At 42.6% G+C, this 22,537-nt stretch overlaps 1 protein-coding gene across 2 annotated transcripts in view; it reads right to left on the reverse strand.

Annotated features, from left to right (window-relative positions):
- Positions 1 to 696: 696 nt before the first annotated feature.
- Positions 697 to 22,537, reverse strand: part of ETV5 (ETS variant transcription factor 5) — a 57,989-nt gene continuing 36,148 nt past the window's right edge. For both annotated transcript variants that reach the window (XM_043874813.1, XM_043874814.1), the window contains exons 8-13: positions 17,159 to 17,418; positions 16,117 to 16,173; positions 11,754 to 11,822; positions 11,430 to 11,599; positions 6,492 to 6,593; positions 697 to 3,163 (exon numbers count right to left, since the gene is read on the reverse strand). In XM_043874813.1, coding sequence (XP_043730748.1) covers positions 2,942 to 3,163; positions 6,492 to 6,593; positions 11,430 to 11,599; positions 11,754 to 11,822; positions 16,117 to 16,173; positions 17,159 to 17,418 — 880 coding nt within the window. In that variant the 3' untranslated portion in view covers positions 697 to 2,941. The remainder of the gene's footprint in view (positions 3,164 to 6,491; positions 6,594 to 11,429; positions 11,600 to 11,753; positions 11,823 to 16,116; positions 16,174 to 17,158; positions 17,419 to 22,537) is intronic.

Raw genomic sequence — 22,537 nt, forward strand, 5'->3', positions numbered from 1 at the left:
CGTCCGGGAGGCAGTTTTCAGTCTTCTTTTCCTGTCTCTTTCTGCTGCAAACCTCGGCATTTCAGCATTTTGACTTGCTGAGCGTCAGGCAAAATGGACCTGGTTTGGTAACAGGGTTCAAACTCAGAAGAAAGGTTTTTGCTTCTCTATGGCTGGAAAAAACAAAAGAGCCATGACTTTCCTAAGCTGTCATTTTTGAGGGAACTACTAGTAAAATTTTTACTTAAGGTCAAAATCTGGGGAGAAACTAGGAAAAGAGGTGGTCGTCTTCTATCTGGTTTTCCAAGAATTCATCTAAGTGGCTGAGCCAGATATATCTTGGAACTCAAAGTCCTAGCCTAGTTAGTGATCTCACAATGAACCCAAAGCCTGAGGAAAGCGAGCTATGCTTTAAAAAAAAAATTGAGTTGGCGAGTAGGTAGGTTCGACGGGAGGGATGGGATGGTGTCAGCTCCCCACTGACTGGGAAAACCTCTCTGCTTTCTACTTTCCTTCCACTCTTTTGGATCAAATGTTTAGCCAGAGTTTGAGAGATGAGATTAGGAGAGAGAAGCTGAGCACAAGGTGACTCTCAACTCTACAGTCATAAGGCTAGACAGCTAAGAGGGGTAGAGAAGGGGAGGGAGAGAAAGGTGCCAGGTGACTTCCGCTTACTTTAAGATGGAGGCAAGAAAGATGCGGGTTTCAGGCACTTGGTAAACTGAAAGCAAACTTCTTTATTGTACACAGTACAGAATATAACGCAGCTTGGCAGGATGCAAACAGCCCTGCGCAGGGGAAAAGTATTTCAAATCAACTGGCAGGTTAAAGCCTTTCTGCACTGTAGATTTTCCACACTCTGGAAAAGAAGCAAAAACAAAAAACCGAAAAACCCCAAATCATCAGGGAGATGCATGAGTCCGATGGGAATGCAACGGTGAAGCCGCCATCCTGTGTCCCGAGACCGCACGGGCCACGTGGCCAGAGCGGGGGAGGGGAGCTCAGGCTACAGACGATTCTTTTCATACTTGCTAAGACAGCATAAATCCATCAAAAAAAAAAAAAAACCAACAAAACCCAAACCCAGATAAGAAAGGAAAAAAAAAAAATCCTATACAGCATTTACAACAAATTAACCTCTAGCCAGCTTGGGGTAAAATATGCATCTATGTATAGACTATGTGTAGGTTAGAAAGCTATAAATACCATTTGGAAAGAGTCCTTTGATTAGAATACAATGCTAATTAAGGCCCAAGCTACAGGTGCAATACCTTTGTGGGCTAATTAGCTTCCAAGAGGGAAACCTTGTATTTCCACAGCTATGAAATACACCCATTATCTGTGACCCTCTTCACAAATGTGCTCCGGGTCACCTGGGGGACTGTTTGAGACTACAGAGCGTTGCATCAATAGAAATACAGAGCCCTGTCCTTTGTGTATGAAGAGTAGCATGATCATCGTTTCTGTGCTGTGTCAAGGGAAGCACAGAACTCTCAACAGCAGGCAGCAAGGTGCTACCACTTTCTAATGCCTTTTCCTCTTTGAGCTTTCATGTAGCTTTAGCTGGGTTGTTTAAAACATTTCCAGTAAAATTCAGCGATCAGAGAACTCTTTTGTAAAGTGGCAGGAAACTAAGGCGCTAGTACAGTTTTACCTGTTGGTGTCGCGCATACGTCTCAAACCCTATTGAATCATATGCAGGGTTTAAAGTCCAAGGATTTAAAGAAAAAGGAAAAACAAAACTGGATGAAATGGAAATTGTCATCAGTCATGCCCAGGGAAGACTCCCTAGGGTTTCCATCAGGTGACCAGGTTTCAAATGGACATGACATGTATTATGTACATATGCTTTCCAGAGAGGGCATGGGAGGGAACACTGGGGACTATACACATAGAATCTAAACGGTGTGTCCAGGCTGCCCTGCACACCTCAAAAATGTACAACTCAGGTGCAAATGTTCCGTCAGGCTGTCTGGTGCAGAAAGCACAAAGCAGGCAATAAAGAGGGCTTGTACTCAGCCAAGGGGACGCCCCCAGCAAAGCCCCTTTCAAGCTGCAGCGTCTTCAGAAGTCGGCACTGCCCTGTTTAAAGGGCACAGTGCACAGTTACCAAAAGGTTTGTTTTTTTTTTTGCTTTAAATACCAAAACTACAAAAATCAGTTTATAAACTGGTTTTCCAAAACAAAACAATCCCCCGAATCAAAGCAAAACAAAATACTGTCAAAAGTGTTAATCACTTTCTCCTAAAATTAAAGCCATCCACACACAGCCATGTGACTGGGAAGAGAGAGGGGGCTTGCTCTACTTGGTGACCACATGGCCAGAAGGTTCCCAAGAGTAGCAATGGTTTATTTGAGAACCGTGGAGTGGGTAACAGCTATTCATCCATTTCCCCTTCTTTCTAGACCAAGGGGAAACATTTCAGTGAGCTGCAAGAGCTGTCCAAGTTTTAAGGTAATACTTGGCAACCCTTCATGGTTTGAGCCTCCCCAACTTAGCTTACCTCCTGTTCTATGGGTTTTGTGACTCACTTTTTCAATAAATTGTGCAAATCAGAGCCCTTCTATGTAAAGGCATTTAGTAGTCCTTGATCAATGCAGATTGTCACATACTCTGTCCTGGTTTGCGGGTACCAACCTGAACAAGGTATTGCTTTGCATATATATTGTCCATGGGAAGGAGGCCCCATTTCAATCGCTTCCCAGAAACCTTGTCAGGATCAAGAGCTGAGGCACCAGCCTTTGGGTGGTTTTCTGCCCCTCCCTGTTCCCACTCCCCCACCAAAGTTCTGTCCTTAAGGGTGCCAATCCGGAGACAGATTGGATTCTCTATCTCCAGAGACAGATAATACTCAAAGGGCAAGCTCTAGGAACAGCCAGAAACACAAACAAAACCACTGTTCTCATTTGCCTGAATGGGAACTGCTAGCTCTAGGGTTTGGCCGCTCAGCTGCTCAGAAACTTAGTAAGCAAAGCCTTCGGCATAGGGGAGGCTGCTGCAGCGGTCCACATCCAGGAGGTAAGCAGGGTTGTCCTCAAAGTGGGTCAGTGGTAGGGTGTCCTCCTCGCTGAGGTGGCACTCAGACTCTGCTTTCAGGAACGGACGCTGGTTGTCAGGGAAGGCCATGGAGAAAAGGGCATCGGGGTCGCAGACAAACTTGTAGACGTATCGTTCCCCGGCCACCTAGAGAGAAAATGCACCTGATGAGGCCCAGTTGAAACAGGGCATGGGGTGTGGGCGCCAAGGGAAGGATGAGATATCTGTTAAGTCACCAAGCTCTTGGGCAGCCTGGGACCAAGAGGCTCAATGGTAGTTGATTATCCAAATCCTTCAATGTATTTTGATAAGCCATGGGGACCTGTTACCTGCTAAGTGTTTTGACACCACAGCTTAGCAGCTGAAAAGAGTATGTGAATATCAAACTCAGGTTCTTCTTAAAAGAACATCCTTACTCTTAAAATCAGTCTAGAAACAACGGTTATGCTGAGGTTGGTGTTATGAGATGTAAGGATCGAAAGATGCAGGAGTCAGCCCATGTGTTCAGTTTCCTCAAGTTTACAGTCTTCACAGGACAGCTTTGTTGTCCCACAGGGCTAGGAATTCAGAAGCTATGTGGGAATGTATAAGCTTGTTCCAAAACCAAATAGAACTGCTTTTTGGCTTACCTGCAGTTAAAAATGACTAATGCCATGGTTTTGCTACAAAGGAGGAGGAAGGAACTGCAAACCACCTTTATATGAATTTTATGCATTATAACATTACTTGAACCAGCTAGTCTTGATTAAGGATGGCAGGTGTATACAATCACTCATTCCTATTTGGGTTTTTTAAAAGCCAGTTTACTGTTAAATCTCTGGTTCCCCAGCCAGAGTCAGTTCACATGTGGAAGAGCTAGGCAGGAGGATACAGTGATGATAATACTAGCTCCGAAAGTCGAGTTTCGGCCAGCTTCCGGCCCTGGCTTGGTCACTAACAAGTCTCAATCTCTATGAATCTGTTTTCCCTTTCAAAACCTGAGGGTATGGAACTAATGCTTTTCTGAGTCCCTCCGCAGATCAGTATTCTACCACTCCTCTTTCATTTAGTTCTCATTTACTCATAGGTCACATGATAAAGCAATGATCTCTTACACTGGATAGCAAGTTACTATTTTTAGGACATTTTCACATATATATTACCCCTTTGAGATTAGATCAAGAATTATTAGCTACACTTTCATTGGAAACAGGCTTTGGAAGGTTGACTTTCCTTAAAGCATAAATAAATGGGAGTGTTGGGATCTGAGCCCACCCAAGTCTCATTCCCATGCCTTCCTCTGTACTATTTTATGCTTAATTCTCAGAGTTCTCTTCTTAGAAAACCTAGGGACAAGTTCATAGGCGCAATTCATTGCCGTTAGTTCAAGTTAACTGTCTTGGTTACATTCCCTTGGATTGGATCTGTAGTTGGGAATCACAAAGCCAGTGGTTTCTTTTCTAATGGCCCTCCTTCCTAAGTTTAGAATTCTACCTGATAGTGTTAACACTGAATGGGGAGTGTGTGTGAAGCTTGCAGTGGGGAAAGGGGTAGTGACTGCTAATGGGTTCAGGGTTACTTTTTAGGGTGATAAATTGTTCTAATGGGCTTCCCTGGTGGCTTAGTGGTCAGGAATCTGCCTGCCAGTGCAGGAGACATGGGTTCAATCCCTGATCTGGGAAGATCCCCTGAAGAAGGTAATGGCAACCCACTCCAGTATTCTTGTATGGAAAACCATATGGACAGAGGAGCCTGGTGGGCTACAGTCCATGGGGTTGCAGAGTTAGACATGACTTAGCAACTGAACAACAACAAAATGTTCTAAAACTGATTGTGAGTGACAGTTGTACTACTCTGCACACGTATTAAAACCCCACTGAATTGTACCTTTAAAAAAAGGGGGGGAGGGAATAGGTAGGGTGGGGTGGTAACCCATTTTAGAGTATCTATTAACTATGCCAAGCACTGAAGTCGAACCCTCAGTTTTGCCCCAAAGGAGCTGACATTCCCGTGGCAGATACTGACAAGCCAGGGAGTGGTTTGCAATACAGAGAGTAGGAAAGCGATGGAGATGAACACAGGTGCTCTCAGAAGCAGATGGGACCATGTAGCTCGGCTTGAGAACGTCAGGTTCTTGGAGTAAAGAGGTGACTGAGAAAACAAGCAGGGGCTGGCCAGGCCAGGTAAGGAAGGTGTTAGGAATGTTCTTAAGTAGAATGGTAGTTTAATAGGTGTTTTTTCATTTTATAATATGTTTGATAACTTACATGACTGATAGTGTTTATTTACCAAACAATACATATTAAGAGAAAGATGGCTGTGGTAGTGGAAGCAGACAAGTGCAAGTGAGGAAATGAGGGTTAGATGGTGCCTTAGAGCCTATATGAAGCATTAAAGTCTGAGTATTATCCAGAAGACCATCCATGAAGTTTTAATAATTCAAGGAGATGAGAGGAATATGGGGTCACATTACCACCTGCCTATAAGAAGATAAGCCTGGTTTTAGCACAAGTTCTCAGCAACAATGACCATATAATTCTGAGTGGATCGACCATGTAAAGACTGCCTAAATGTATAAATGCTAAAATCTGGGTAACAGCACAGTATAAAATCTGGTTAAGAAAAACCAAAGATTTGCCAGCTTCATCTTTTGCTTATACATGGCTTTTAAGATTTTGGTCTTTCACCACCTATCACAACAAGGATTTTGTTCTGGCTTCCTCAAAATATGTTTCATCCTTTATTCTGCAACTTGGTATCAGGTGATTCTGCTGCCATTTTGCAAATCTTGGGTTTTTAACTTGTAGTTTCTAGTTTTTGAAAAAGATTTTCTTACTCCTAACACTTAAAGAGTATTAAACCAACATATTTGGAGGTCTTGGTGTCTTAACAACTAAAGACTTCAACTAAGCCCTTGTGGGAGCAGAGACCTTTAAGTCGATTCTCTCCCTGGCTCCTTTATGGATATAATAGTTGGCCTAAGTATCTGGACAATTAAAAAATTTTTTTCTTTGGCTGCACTGGGTCTCTTGCTGTATGCAGGTTTTTTCTAGTTGCAGCAGGGTGGGGGGCAGGGGCTACTCATTGTGGTGGCTTCTCATTCCTGCAAAGCATGGGCTCTATAGATGGAAGGGCTTAGCTGCTCCACAGCATGTGGAATCTTCCTGAATCAGGGATCGAGCCCTTGTCCCCTGCATTGGCAGGTGGATTCTTAACCACTGGACCACCAGGGAAGTCCTATCTGGACATTTCCGTGAGTAGAGACAGTTTAAATAAAGCAGAGGAGGCTAATTTTCCTACAGAGTCTTCCACAACCTCGTTTTCAGATACCCAAGAGTATTAAAGGTGCTCTTTGTATCTCATTTTAACACATTTTTCCCAGATTTTTCCTACCACAGAATCATGAAGCTAACATTTCCTCGAAGTCATTAGTCTTATTATAGAAGCCCTGGACATTTTCTCTGAGAGTGCTCTTAATTGTCTCATAATTGTTCACCTTCTGCATGATGCCCTTTTCATAGTAATAGCGTAGAGATCGGCTGAGCTTGTCATAGTTCATGGCTGGCCGGTTCTTCTGAATGCCCCAACGTCGAGCAACCTGAAGAGACAGGAAAGCAATGGAACTCATTCCCTGGGTCTAGTGGGTTTCCTCCCAATCCCAGGGGAGTGGTCTAGAACCCAACTGCTCTGGTCAGTGATCCATTTCTCTGTCCTGAATGGAAAAGCACTTAATTCCCTTAAGACCAACATTCAACAAAGGTGATGATTCAGTCATGGATGCTAAGAGGTGAGACCTGGAGGTGGAAGAATCCTAGCATTTTAAGATTGCAGAGGGCTTGGCTAGCATCCCAGAGGAAGCAGGCTCTCTACTGTTTCTCCACATATGAATTATTGACCAATACCCATAGACCATTAACATGTTGCCATTAAGTGCTATGGTTTCTGTAGCAGTCAATAAGGAATAATTAGAATGGTCATTCCTGAAACATTAGAAACACACTAGTGAGTTGCTAATGGGCCAGCAGAGCAAAAGTTCAATTCTAATAAGATTGGAGAGGGGCTGGGAGATGTTTACGTATTGCAGTTCATGGAGAAAAAGGGAATCAGATCATTTCAGCCTGCTGCCATCCAATCCCCTGCTCCCAGTGGACTTGCAGAATGGACATTAAAACATGTAGCACCATTATCCATTTAATGAAAAATTAACATGGTTTCCCAAACAGTTGTGAAGTGCATTATATCTAACCCGATCCACCTGAGGTGCAGTGATGGGGGGATGTAATTGGAACTCTGGGCAAAGAAGCCTTAAAGCAAGAAAACTTACTAGTGGAGTTCAGCAAGACAGTCAAGCAATTCTGCTCAAGTATCTCAACATCCCAAACCCTACATATAAGGATGACTGTCCAGGTAGAATAACCTTGGAAATATGAGGCCTTTAAATGCATGCAAACCAGCGATCATATTTGGAACATTCTGGGTCAGTTTTGGAAATTTAACCAAAATAACTACATTCCTTTAAAAAAAAAAAAGTAAACATGGAATAAGTAGGGAGACTGCAAATGGAAAAGTGGATCATAAAGCCACATTTCACTTAAAGTATTATTCAAAAGTATCTGGGGTAGACTGAAAGCAACATCTCAACTTAGGATTCAAGATGATCTTTAATAAATATCAGAAATGATCTGATAAGGAAGAAATGCATCTGTCCTAATTATATTACAAAAATTCAACAGTCACGATCCCACTTTTCCTTGTAAGAAACTACGTGAAAGTTAAATTTCCATTCATTTGCTTTGTGCCCCACGGTACACGATACCCTGGTTCTCTGCCTTTCTCCATATTGCACCCTTTCAACTCTTTGAAATGACCAAAAAGGCAAAATTAAGCAAAAACACATACCCTGTTTAGAGAAAAGCAGTTTAAACCAATAGAAATAGCGGTAAGAAAGAAAACCCGGTAAATCAATACATGTCCTTTTTATTTTCCTCAAAAGAAATAACACCATGAAGGTATTATTGAACTGCTGTTGGCCACAAGTGATGCAGGAACCCTTAAGAGGCCCAGCCTCATCATTTGACTGTATTGCAGTGGTGGAAAACTGCTGTTGCTAAGTCACTTCAGTCGTGTCCGACTCTGTGCGACCCCATGGACAGCAGCCCACCAGGCTCCTCTGTCCACGGGATTCCCTAGGCAAGAATACTGGAGTGGGTTGCCATTTCCTTCTCCCGAGGTGGAAAACAATTCTTGACTATTTAACTTCAGCTGTGACCTTTCTTTGATGTCACTTGCATATGCAGTAGCTTACTGGAGAGAGGTTTTATATATCCGTAGACTTCAAAGCAGCTCTGGTAGCCATAGTTACTGACTCATCCTCTTGGGCCAGGGCCCTGTGATTCAGTAGCCCTCACCGGGGCTGTTCCTAATGCAGTAATCATGATGCGGCGCAACTGCAGAGCAGCTGGGAATAACGGCTGCCCTATTTTTGGGGGGTGGAGGGAGCAGGCAATAGCTCGCTGCCAGCTCCTTCTTTCCTTCATCTTTCACATTTGTTACTTTGACAGCATCTTGAGGATGGAGGCCGCAGGAGTTAAAAACAAAACAAAAATAAAAACTCACATCTTTCTTCCTCTCTTTGTAAGAGCGCAGCCACAGCAGCACAGGGAGCGGCTCTTTCTAAGCAGCACGTCCTTTTAAACCTCCCCATGGCATCAGTTATCTGCCACATGTTCAACAAACAACCCTACCCCCCAAAATATTCATTAATGCAGATTCACAGTTAAAATGGCTCCAGATTAAAGCCGAGTCAGTCGTAATTGAGAGGGTGCTAAGCTGGATGACTATCAAAAGACATTTGATTAGGGGGCCTGCCAAAACGCAGTTCTAAAACCACAATTTCCATGCACAGTGTAATGGATATTATGGATAATTACCCAGAGTGCACTACTCAGCCACACAGCTGCCTACAATTACGTCCCAAACAGCTTCCTCCTCCGCTTCACCCTTCAAGCTCCCTCCATGACAACTTCTTACAGCTTTTTTCGAGGAGTTGGTATCTTCCTGACACTACCAAAGGAGGGCCCGCCAAGTTATACAAAGATTAGAGAGTGGGGGAAAAAATGCTGCATGTCCTGGGGCCAAAGCTCACACTGGAACAGAGCTGATCCTGGGGTTAAGGGAATGGAACATTCAGAGTTCATGGAATGCTCGGGGATTTCAAGCTGCGGTGGCAAGAAGTACTTTCTGAAGAAACAGAGCTGTTTAATCAGCTGACAGAGGTGCAAGGCCACAGGAGACTCCCCTGTGACTGGGCAGCTTGGCATTTATGTGAGCATTCTGGATTAGCATTAATTTCTTTAAGAAAGCTGGGGCCCTTTGCCATCTGTTCATCATTTTCTTTACCATTGGTCGGAGAGCAACAGATTCAATAACGGCTTTACAAAGGGTCATAACCAGGTTTACCTGCAGCTGTACAGCCTCTGCTGAGGCCCAAGGCAGTGGCAATAAAGTCGTAAGAGCTCCTTTTTGTGAAATGAGATAAATCAAAAAGGGCTGCTCACATGACAGACTTGACTTTCAAAAAGCCTCAGTGAGTCTGGGCGACATGCTTTCCTCAAGTCTCATACAAACCAGGCCACATTATGAGGAAAAGAATGTGGGGTGGATGCCTTTCAGTGTGGCCGGAAACACGGCTCCATTTCTACACGACTTAGCCAAAAGACACCCTCAGGAGAACACAGCAGTACCAAACTTTGGCTCTGAGGACAGAACAAGTCTTAACAGAAATTGTGTATGTATATACACATGTATATCTTCTCTAACGGCCTTTAATGAAACCTGCCCTCCTCTACCAGTCAGGATTCTCCGTAAGCCTCCAATTCACACATTCTCCTTTGCTCATCTTAACTTTCAGGCCATTTTCTTCCTCCAAATTTCCTGCTATCAGCCCCCATGCCCACCTGTCCCCTTGGGTGTACTAAAGTGAGCCCTGGAACTGACTGAACAACATCTACAACTGCAGTTCTTATTCAGAAGCCTTCGAGAGCATTGTTCTCATTCCAGTCACACCAACCCAAAGATATCTTTTTGTTCTTCTGGCTTAATGTGTAACGCTCAAGTCTATGCTACCGAAAGAAGCATATGTCAGACTTTCAGGGAAGTTATTTCTTTTCCATTTCTAATCTCTAGATTCTAAATCAAACAAAAATCAACCTCTTTGAAATAATGGCAAGCCCAGAGCCTGATTTAATTTGCTTTGTGATATTTAGGAGAGGGGAGATTCTATGATGTATCCTCTCCTTTGAAGAAATGGCATTGGTTCTGTCCACTGGCCTTTCTGTCAATCTGGGCAAAAAGATGGTAACAATGTTCTTCTCTATTAACAAAATAAGGGAGGTTTTTTCTATTAACAAAATAAGGAAGGTTTGTTATCTCATTGTGATACTTTAAAAAAGAGACAGTAAGAACTTGATGACATTAACTTTTGTGTTTTTGCTGTGTTGGGTCTTCATTGCTGAGCCAGTTTTTCTCTAGCTGAGGTGAGCAGGGGCTACTCTAGTTACAGTGCTTGGGCTTCTCACTGCGGGGGCTTCTCTTTTGCAGAGCACAGGCTCTACAGTTTTCGGGCTTCAGTAGTTTCGGCCTGTGGGCTCAGTAGTTATGGCTGACTCTCGAGCACAGCTCAGTACTTGTGATGCAGAGCTTAGTTGCTCTGTGCCATGTAGGGATTTCCCAGACCAGGTATTGAACCTGTGTCTCCTGCATTGGCAGGTGGATTCTTTACCACTGAGCCACCAGGGAAGCTCCTGTGATATTACAATTAAAAAAAAAAAAACCCCACTAGGTTTCTGAGATCGAGATTGATTCATCTCTGATAATGTTATTTCTCTAGAATCATTTTTTTTCATTTATTAGGTGGAGGCTAATTACAATATTGTAGTGGTTTTTGCCATACATTGACATGAATCAGCCGTGGATTTACATGTGTTCCCCATCCTGAACCCCATTCCCACCTCCCTCCCCATCCCACATTTTAAATATACCATAGGACAGTTGCAACCTGTATTACCAAAAATGTCTTACAATCTGTTCACATAATCTCTGACACAGGCTATGACATAGGAGGGCTTACATCAAAAAAAGAGTTGGTATCACTGAAAGAACACTTGAAAGACTTTCCAAGAGAAAAAGCAGACCCTATTAGAATGTAAGTCTTCATGGCCTCCCTCCCCAGAGTTTGCAGAAGGGTTACTAATACTTTTTACATATTTTGCAGTGGAGAACTTTGCCTGTCCCATTAATAGAAAAAAGCACTGCCAAGCCCATTGGCCAGGCCAGAATCCGAATGAGAAGAGCACATCTGACACAGTAAAAAAGCTAGATGGAGAACTAAATAGGAAAAACATCAACAAACCAAAAATCAGCACCCAGTGCTTACCTCTTCAGGTTCTATCAGCTTGAATTCCATACCTCGGCCTGTCCAGGCAATGAAGTGGGCGTTGGCTGGGTCGTCAAGAAGGGTAACCAGGAACTGCCAGAGCTGAAGGGAACCTCGCCTCTGGTAAGGGGGCCCCTCCCGATACATGGTGGGCTCCTGTTTCACTTTGCCTGTTCAGGATAAAGATACATATGCGGTTCTTTAGTCTCAAGTTTCTCACCTGATTTGGGCAAATGTTGTCAACCTGGCATCAAGATGACTGACGAAGATGCTCTGACACGGCAAGAATTCCAGCTTTGCACCAAACCAGATGGGGCTACTTACCTTCCAGTCTCTCGGGAACAACACAAGTGTCATCAAAGTACAACCGGGGATCCTTCTCATATGAAAAACCTGAAGGAGAATTTAGAAAGAACAGGTTGCTTAACATGGATCACTTCTATGAAAACTCTGAAGGACTAAAACAGAATTTTCTACCATTTCAGGTCCTCAGTCCAATGAACTACTGTATCTATGCCAGATTGAATTTGGGCGAGAACTTCACAAGAACCTAGGTGTTCGTGTTCTGATGCAATTGCCTGCTCTGCAGTCAGAACAGCATCGATTCTCGCTATTAGAGCCGAGACTGCAGGGAGGCACTGAATCACCAGAACGTTCCTGCACATCTTACTCCTGAGGTCTGCATGGATCAGTGACTAAGCCTTTATACCTGAAACGACATCTCATCTATTTCAGCTGGCCTCACTGGGGGAGATCTAATTGATCTATACAGGATCTTGCCATTTCCCTTTTAGCAAATATTAATTTCAATCTTTTGTACAGCTTGTCCATGCTGCCCACACACTTCATTTAATTATGAAAGAGCTTGGAAGGTAGAAAATGATGCCAAATGAGTAAAGACTGTGACAAACAATAATTTGAAAGGTAAGTTGGAGGTATCATCACCTCCAGATACTGTGGAAGGGATATGAAATGATATTCCAGCAATAACACTTATTGCACTGTTAAGAAAACAGGGGAACTGACTGGCCCAACAACATGTGTAAGTGGAAATGAAAGGAAAGCAGGGCAAAAAGTGGAAGGTGTCCAGGAGAAGGAAGGATGCTGGCTTGGCATTCTAAACCCACTAACCTGGGACTTTCCTAATGGTCCTGTGATTAGGACTCCAGGCTCCCAATGCAGGGGGCACCGGTTCAAGCTCATTGGGGAACTATGCCACATAATAGGGCCAAAAAAAGTAAACCCACTAACCCCTAATACAGGTTCAGTGCTGACTACCAGGTCAGCAGGCACCCTGATGAGGCCAGTGGCTCAAAGCAAAGCCACCTGATAGACAGGCATGGTGGGACCACACCCTTGCTTGGGGTCCAGCTTATTTCAGGGGTGAGCATCCCTGTGTACTCCGTTCTAACCACATGCTTCTCAAGAGGAAGCACCAGGAGCTCCTGTTTGCATAGCAGTGCTCCCCGTTCTCAGTTCTCTGGTCAACTCGTCTGGCATGTGGACCAGGCTTATGAGTGTCAAGTATGCGGTCCAGGCAGGCAGGGGAGGCCATTTGCAGTGAAGAATGATCACTAGATTTTTAAGAAGGATTTTCTATGACTTAAACTCCCTGGGTAAAGGCTCCAAGAAATAATCTGTTCATCACAATCGGCTTGGATCAAGTTCTTCTTGGCAGGATCAGCACAATTTTAAAGACGCCTGGGGTTGGGAAAACACTGCCCAACTTGGAAACAGATTGTTTTCAGGTTTCATATTATTCATTTTTGTTTCCTCAGCCCCAAGCATTTTTTTCTCTGCTTAACTACAAAGAAGTATATTTTTTATGTCATCCAATAGATATTTATGCTGGGCACATGTTTGTGCTAGAGAAGAGGGTAGACAGAGTAATACAGACTCAGTGCTTGCTCTAATGGAGCTTGCATTCCAACTGGTGGAGACAGATGACAAAGTAGGCAAAACAAAACAAAACAAAAAACATGGTGTAATGTGAAGAGCATGGGCCCTGAAGCCAGACTGATTGGACCTAGGTTAACTATGTGGCCTGGAACAAATTAATCTCTCAGTGCGCCATTTTTCCTCATCTAAGGATTGCGGAAGATAATTCCTACCTTACAGGCTTGTTAGTGAGAATTTAATGAGTTGATACATATTCTGTTCATTGACTGATTTATCCTTACAACAGAGAGCTTAAGAATAGCTCCCAGTACATAGGTGTGCAATGTAGGATAGTTAAAAGAAATCAAGACAGTAAGGACTTGTACATTGTGATAAATCTCTCCAGTTAATCTATTAATAGCACATACCTTATTCCATCAAGGAATTCTAAGTTTCTAAAGGGTAAGGACCATATTCTGAATATCTTAGCATCCTTATAGCACCTAGTATGTAAGTGCTCAATAACTATTGGAATAAATATGAAGGAATCTACAGTTTTCCATTAAAAGATTTAAGAATGCAATGCTAACTTCTCAGGGACTTCTATAATTTTCCAGTTTGGTACTAGGAAACTGACTTACAACAAACTGTCATAATTTATATTAAGAATTACATAATCCATCATGCTTCATATTTTCTGCCTTGGCTGCTGGGAAGCTTTGTATTTCCTGACTTTCTACATGAATTTTGCTACTCTGATGTTTTAACATCCTTAATATAAAGTCAAAAGTAAACTACCAAGTTTACACACCTGCCAAAATTGCTATATTTAGAGCTTTTCTTTGAGCATAATACACTCACATTATATAGGGGAAAAATGTAAACCTAGATTAAACTCTAGGTTTGGTTTTCAAACTAATCAGATGAAGTCCTGCCCATGAGTATCGTTCTGGTGTATTTTGTGGTTTCTAGTCATTGCCACATGTGCTTCTCTAAAACATCTGGAAGATGCTGTTGGTTTAAGTGAATTTGTCAGTTGAATTTGCACAGCAGTTGCATCAGTTGTGGTCACAACCATCTAATCACTCAAAGGTAGCAGGAAGGAAGAACCTGTTTGAGGGGCAAAGTGGAAATGAAAGATTCAAAATAGTATGTAAAGATTCCAGGTGAATGCTAAGGCAGGATGGCTATCTTAGTAATCACAGATGCCAATCAGAAACACTTGTCTCACTAACTTTCACGGGCATCTGTGGTCAAGCCTGTATAAGGAGAGAAAAACTGTGTCAGGGTAATTTAGAGCAATTAAGAATGCAGATATCTTTGAAACTAACTTCTTCGATGTGTGTGGGGTCAGGGAAGAAGTGGGGGGAAACAGAAGCTTGCCAGATATTCTGTGTGTAGTAAGCAGCCCCAATGCCTTACTAAAAGTATTTCCTTTAAGAGCATGCGCCTCTTTAAATGTTGTAATTATGCATTACAAGAGGAAAGTGTTTTCCTCTTTCCTAGTTTGCCTGTTGCAGACACAACTGCTGCAGAAACATTTGGGAACCTGGAAGAGAGCCCTACACATGTGTGCCCACCACAGAGGTCCAGTAGACAGCCCTTCCTTCCCAGGGCTGGACACTCACTCAGAACATCCCTGGGTGCCTGTGGCAGTCACACTTGGTCTCCCTTCCGACCAAGTCATTGGGAGGCAGCCACCTATAGAAATCACTCTTGTGAACCAGTCACTCATGATAACCAGCCAATGCTTCCCAGTGCTGATTTATCAGCTCTTTCAAACTATCTCTAAAACTCTAGAACAGTGGTTGTCATCCTTGGACACAACAGAATTGCCCAGGGAGCTTTACAAACTACTAATGCCCGACCCCATCCTAGAATTTCTGCTTGAGTTGCTCTGGGTGAAGCCTGGACACCAGAAGTTTTAACAGCTCCTCAGGTGATTCTAGGGATTCCCAGATAGCACAGTGGTAAAGTACCTGTCTGTCAAAGCAGAGATGCAAGAGACGCGGGTTTGATCCTGGCTGGGGAAGATCCCCTGGAGGAGGAAATAGGAACCCACTCCAGTATTCTTGCCTGGAGAATTCCTTGGACAGAGGAGTCTGGCGGGCTAGAGTCCACGGGGTTGCAGAGTCGGACGTGACTGACAGACTGAGCATGCATGCATGCAGGTGATTCTAACGTGTAGTCAAAGCTGAGCCTTACAACTCTGGCAGTTCCCTAATGTGAAGGTGCATCATGGTTGTCTGGAGGGCCTGTTGGAATACAGAGCTGGGCCCTACCCCTGGAGACTGATTCAGTAGGTCTGGGGTGGGGCCTGAAAATCTGTATGTCTAACAAGTCCCAGGTGAAGCTGATGCTGCAGGTTTGGAGAATCACACTGCTCTAGATGCTTACAGAGATGTCCATGACAGGAAATAAGACATACTTCTGAGGAACTGTTCAAAGAAAGAAATCCTTCCCTGTTTCAATGTTCAAAAGAAGTCCTGAAGGTCATGACGTGGTTCCTAAGTTCCAGTTTAAATAGTGCTATCTACAGCTGTATGACCTCCTTGCATGGAAAAGTAGAAACCAGGCAGTTCACTTTCTTTCTTAAAAAGTTAGGGTCATTACTACCGAAAAGGATGGCAGCCCTCACAGGTCAGGAGTGTGCCTCAAACTCTGTGTGCAAGATGACTGGGGATCACAATCAGTGAGAGCATGTGTTCACAAGCTAAGGAAGGTTTGAACTATGATCTCAAATCTTAGCTTGGAAACTGAGCCACTTTGGGCTTCCTTGAATATTATAATTTCTTAAAGAGCTACTTACCTTCATGGCTACCGGAGAAGTAGCCCCCTCTCATGTAGGACTGGCAGTTAGGCACTTCTGAAAGAGAAACACACTCCTGTCAATGGTCTCTGCAGCTGAAACTGGCAGAGGGAAAGCCCTTAAAACTCCAGCCCCGAGGTCATATCTTTCTGGCCTTGTCTTGGGAAAGGGGTACCACCTCTTTTTCGCGTCGCACCGCCCCCCCACTAAAAAAAAATCTAAAATAAGGGGAAATAAAGAAGAGGAAAGAGTTTCTAAACATGCAAGCTGCAAAATTCCCACTCTTTCCATTAATGATCTCATTTGATAAACTTGGCCTACAAGATGGGAGATCAGTGAAAGTGTGAGTGGGAGTAAAGAGGACCCCCAAAGACAGCTAGAACTTTCTGTTTAACTTTCTAGACAAGAAGCCAAAAAGCAAACAATAGGTGTTTCAAGATGTTACACCTCTCCTTGAGTACACTGGCAGCTGAAGGACACAGGAATTTTCCCAGATGAAAGGATTGCAGCAGAGAAGTGACTTCTATGAAGCAACCAACAGGACAAACTTTTCCATGGCATACCCAGATCCCATACAGCCATGAAAAACCAGATAATTTCTCAGAACGCTATTCAACAATAGAGTCCCGTCCTACGTGTGGACTCTCCTATACTTACATTGGGAGTTCAATGGGTCATTGTATTCAAAAAAGGTCACAAAACTAGAGGCAGGACTAACATGCAGAAATATCCTTTGTCCAGTGACTTTAAGATAACAGGCCTTAAAGGGCATCACCAAGACTGGCTGCCGGCAATCTTCAGGTATGGACTCAGGTATACTCAGCATGACATCTGAATGTCTGCTGTGCTTCCTACCATTTGCATGACTTTTCTGTTCTGTATTAAGTTATGCATAAACATGTTTGCTTTACTAGCTCCTAACTTCTTTGAGGGCAAATTTTAGAAAACTATTCCCCAAAGTCCTGCACACAGAAGGCACTCAGTAACACCCAGACAAATGAATGAGATGATGAAGAAAGGAATCGTATGATGTTATGCTCACCTGAATCAACGCAGTAATCCCGGGGCTCCTGCTTGATTCCCATTTGTGACTGGAACCCATGTGCTGGGGGACCAGGCATGCCTGGGACCCCATGTTCATAGAGTGGGTCATGGTATTCTTGTTTGAATCCCTGAGGGGGTGGGGGAGCCGCAGGAACAATAGGTTCTGACATTTGCCGGTGGTAATTAGGGCGATTATCTCCAGGAACTCCTGACTGAGGAGGGAAGGGGTGGCAGGGTTCAGACAGCTGTCTCTGAAATCTGCAAGAAGAAAGTAGTTACACTGTTTAAATAAGAATAGGATGAATATCTACTATGATTTAAGCATTGAGGATTACAAATTCAAAGTACTCATTAATGCTTATTTCTGGATATTTCATCCTTTTCCCCAAAATTATATCACACATTTTAAATCTCTTGAGTCAGGGACCGGTCAAAAAAAAAATTACTACAACATGCTTTATTTTCCATGCATGTTTACTTCATGCACAGTCTATGTGTATAGTTGAGCCAGATTATGTATCTGAATATATAAAACCAACTATTTGCAAATATCACTAACATTAGGTTATGTTTGTTCATTGATTCATTCGCTCATCTGTAGACAGAATTAATTTTTAAAGACCAAAGAGTATTTAACCAGAAATTAACTAGTTAGAAAACGTAGTTCTAAAAAAAAAAAAAGAAAGCCATATGTAATAGCAATCAAAAACAAAATCCCTAAGAAAAATTACAAAATGTGTAGGCTATACAACAAAACTTAAACCTTTTCTGAGCAACAGATCTAATTAAAGATAAAATGCTTAGGACTTGGAAAGTTTTCACTCACTGAAAGTTTTCAGCACTGATTCTATAAAAGCAATGCCTTCCCAACCAATTCAACAAAATGAGTCTAAATTTTATTTAAATGATTAATTGTGAAATAATGCTCTACTAGATATTGACAAATATCATTAAGCCACAACAATTGGAATACACAAAGAATGAAAGGTATGTCAAAGTATCGACTAAGTCACAAACTTAGAATAAGGCAAGAATATTCCAAAATTTTCTATTTGTCAAGGTTAGCATTTCAAATAAGTTGGGGGAAAGATCCCTGTTTTATACCATATGCCAAAATAAATTTTATGTAAAGATTTCAATGTGAAACCATGATAGTAAACATATACAAAAAAATAACCTTGTGGGTGGGGGGAACCTTTCTATATATCATACCAATAGCAGAAATCAAGATAAACATGGGTATGTATCCTTGCATAAACTTCTGTAAGTCAAACACCAGAAACAAAACCTAAAGAAAAACAAACTGGGGGAATAATTCTGTAATAGTCAGAAAATACCAGAAATAAGACCCCAAATTAAATTGAAAATCTCTAGCAGCTATAGCAATGTTCATATGGTTTGATATAAGGGCCATGCTTTGTATTCTTAGTAGCCTATAGAATGAAAACCTACCCCCAACTTAAGAATGTTGCAAAGCAAGAGGATAAAAGAATACAGATTGCGGTGAGGGAAATTAATAGAAGATGGACATGCCAACAGAAAAAAAAATGGGTAAAGAACACAAATAGGGAAATCACTAAAGAAATGCAAATGGTCATAAACAAAGTTCAACTTCATCAATAAGCAAAATAAGTCTAAAAGTCAACAATGTAAGCCTATAAGGTCTTACTCTCTACTTTTAGTTTGAATCCTATCAACGCTACTGCTGCTAAGTCACTTCAGTCGTGTCCGACTCTGTGCGACCCCATCCCTGGGATTCTCCAGGCAAGAACACTGGAGTGGGTTGCCATTTCTTTCTCCAATGCATAAAAGTGAAAAGTGAAAGTGAAGTCGCTCAGTATGTCCGACTCTTTGCGACCCCATGGACTGCAGCCTACCAGGCTCCTCCGTCCATGGGATTTTCCAGGCAAGAGTACTGGAGTGGGGTGCCATTGCCTTCTCCGAAGAATCCTATCAATAGCTTTAAGCAAATAACTTGATCTGAATCAATTTGTGACATCTACGGGCCAACAGATTTCTAGAACATCAAGTTTTTTTTTTTTAATTTTTATTTATTTATTTATTTTTTTGTCATACATTGATATGAATCAGCCATAGATTTACACGTATTCCCCATCCCGATCCCCCCTCCCACCTCCCTCTCCACCCGATCCCTCTGGGTCTTCCCAGTGCACCAGGCCCGAGCACTCGTCTCATGCATCCCACCTGGGCTGGTGATCTGTTTCACCATAAATAGTATACATGCTGTTCTTTTGAAATATCCCACCCTCACATTCTCCCATAGAGTTCAAAAGGCTGTTCTGTATTTCTGTGTCTCTTTTTCCGTTTTGCATATAGGGTTATCGTTACCATCTTTCTAAATCCCATATATATGTGTTAGTATGCTGTAATGTTCTTTATCTTTCTGGCTTACTTCACTCTGTATAAGGGGCTCCAGTTTCATCCATCTCATTAGGACTGATTCAAATGAATTCTTTTTAACGGCTGAGTAATATTCCATGGTGTATATGTACCACAGCTTCCTTATCCACTCATCTGCTGATGAGCATCTAGGTTGCTTCCATGTCCTGGCTATTATAAACAGTGCTGCGATGAACATTGGGGTGCATGTGTCTCTTTCAGATCTGGTTTCCTCAGTGTGTATGCCCAGAAGTGGGATTGCTGGGTCATATGGCATAGAACATCAAGATTTAAAATCTTAGTGAAGAGATTCGTGTGAAGAATAAAACACTTTAAATCAGGACTCTCACTCTGAGTCTTTACTATCTTACCAATAGCAGTACCACAAGATCCTTTATAACAGGAAGATCCCCAAACTATTTTACATACATTTATCCTTTTATACCAAAAGCATCAGGATCTGATTGATGAAATTACTGAAACAAGTTTTATGAACTCTAAGGATCAGAGGGTACTGAATGCTGTGACAGTGGACTGTCAATCAGGAATGCTGATTTTCAAGGTTATTGCTATTTCAGGAAACCCTTGCATGGTCTCTGAAGTATAAATCTGAAACTTGTGTTTAGGTTTGATATTTGGAATACAGGCACCAGCAACAGGCTGCAAACCTGATTTTGTAAAGAAAATTCTGAAGTGGGCAGGAAAGTGAAGATATTGTTTAGGCTTATTTTCATTAAAGTACCCAGAGCTTATGCCAGCAAGAACAGTAACAAGGGCACCCACTGTCCATGTCTTCTCCCCTCCTGACTCTGCAACCTTCTAGCACCTTCCAAGGTGACCTCCCCAAATCGCTTCCTTGATGGCTCTGAGATGGCACGGAACCAACTCCGCTCTGTAACCAGAGCCAGTGCAGCTGACAGGCCCATCACTTCACTTCCGCTCAGTGCTCATCTTCTCGCTTTCCAGAATGAAACTCTAGAGTTGGCCTAGTCCGACGCCCTCAGGAAAAGGTGCTTCCATATGGGTACCAGCCAGCAACCTTCATCCCCTCCCTGCAGCATTACTTTAAGGATGTATGAAGCTTACAGGCCTGGGATCTGTGGAACACATTCTACAACTGGGATTGGCTTGTCCTGGTTTGTTTTGAGAGAGCGGGAGTGGCAAAGGGCAGCTTAAGGGTAGGTCATAAAACCAACATATTTGGAAGAAAGATTTCTCTCTGAGCTTGCTGCCGATAACAGCTTTTATTTGCAGAGATTAGTAAAGTAATTCAGTTCTTGTCCTCAAAATACACTGTGCACTTCAACCACTGACCTTCATTTGAACCCCCTTCCCGCAATGCAATCCTTTTGAAGTAGCTGAGAATGTGTTGTATACATAGTACAGCTACAACAGAGATGCCTGTTGTTTACTGAGGCAGGCAATCATTTTCCAAGGAAGGAAGGCTTGGTTCCTAACAGACCCTCTTCCTCCCCCCACTAGCCACCCCGCCCTCCACCCCCACCCGTTATCCCAGCAGAGCTCAGGCCATCATGAGCTCACAGTTGGTGAGCAAAAGGACACTTCTGACTACTGAGCAAGCCTATATTCAATAGGTTACAGATTAAGGCTTTCTCAGTGCCAGTTTATTTAAAGAACCAGTTATTTATTTATTTGTCAGATTTATATAGCGCCTTTCCTCCCAAGAGCTCACCCACGCTACCAACATTTGGTTTACATTATGAAAACCGTTAGATGCTTTTTCTGCATTTCCTTTTTGGTTTCTGCTGCCAACACAGAGTAAACACAATACTTAGACAAAAAAAGGAGAAAAGTGTGGATTCAACGAAGGCTACACAGTGGCCCTGGGTGCCAGGTGAAGGAGTGAGCGGTTCAGAGGTCAGCTGAGATGATATGGAAAACTGGCCAAGAAACCACCACTATGTACTTAATATTCCCGTTAGGGCAAAGAAAAAATTGAAAACAGCAAAGCAGCACAGCTCGGTAAAAGAGGCTCTGGCTGCAAAGCTGGCACATCCTGGGCTGAAATCCAATCTTTATAACTTACTGACCCAAGGTCACAGAGCTAGTTACATAACTGCTCTGAGCCTCAGTTTCCTCATCAGGAAAGTAAGAACAATCAGGTTACTTGTCCCAAAGATCTGTTGTAAAGGTTACATAAGACAACCCATGTAAAAGGTCGCAGCACACTGCTAGGTTCTTAGATACACATTACTCTCAGACATCAACTATCCAACCTCCTCCCCATAGCCTGCCACAAGCTAAATTCAGAAATTATGCAGAATGGTAGGGAAGATCTTAAGGAACTGGGAGACTTTCACACACACGAGTCCCCTTGCTACCTAGACAGCCTTTAGTCTCCTTTCTCAGAACGAGAATGCTGGTTTTTATTCCAGGTTGCATCGTGCCACCCAATTTCAATTAATATTTATTTTCCTGCCATATACCAAGAGCCAGGCACTGTTGCAAAAGAAAACCCAAACGCTGCCCCTAAAAGCCCACCAAACAGCTCTGAAACAGCTCTCAGAACTTTGTGTGAGGCCTGTCGGCAATTAGACTCAAACTGGCCCATCCAAACTGTGACAGAACACAGAGATGAGGAACCAAGTATGCCTTTTAAAGGCCTAGACATTTGATTTTTCAAGATCAAATATGGAAAGTGATGTAAATACAAGATCTTCCCAGGAGATTAGATGGTAAAAGTATTAGTTTTTTATGTACACAACATTAATGAGTCTAAAGATGAAAAGATTAGGGGTAGAGAACTTTACATTTTTAAAACTTTAAACAAGAAGCTAAAAGTTTCTAGGTAATAGTATCTATATCATTTTAGGAAGATTCCTTTAGTAGTTTTCTTTATGGAACATAAAAGTGATTTTTAAAACAAGATTGTCATGTCATGTCTGAGTTCTTTCCCTATGCCAATGTGATTAAGTCAGCCAATGATTCTATGTTTAAGTATCTAGTAGTCTCCCAT

The sequence above is a fragment of the Cervus elaphus genome, chromosome 19 (genome assembly GCF_910594005.1).
Source record: "Cervus elaphus chromosome 19, mCerEla1.1, whole genome shotgun sequence".
Taxonomy (NCBI): domain Eukaryota; kingdom Metazoa; phylum Chordata; class Mammalia; order Artiodactyla; family Cervidae; genus Cervus; species Cervus elaphus.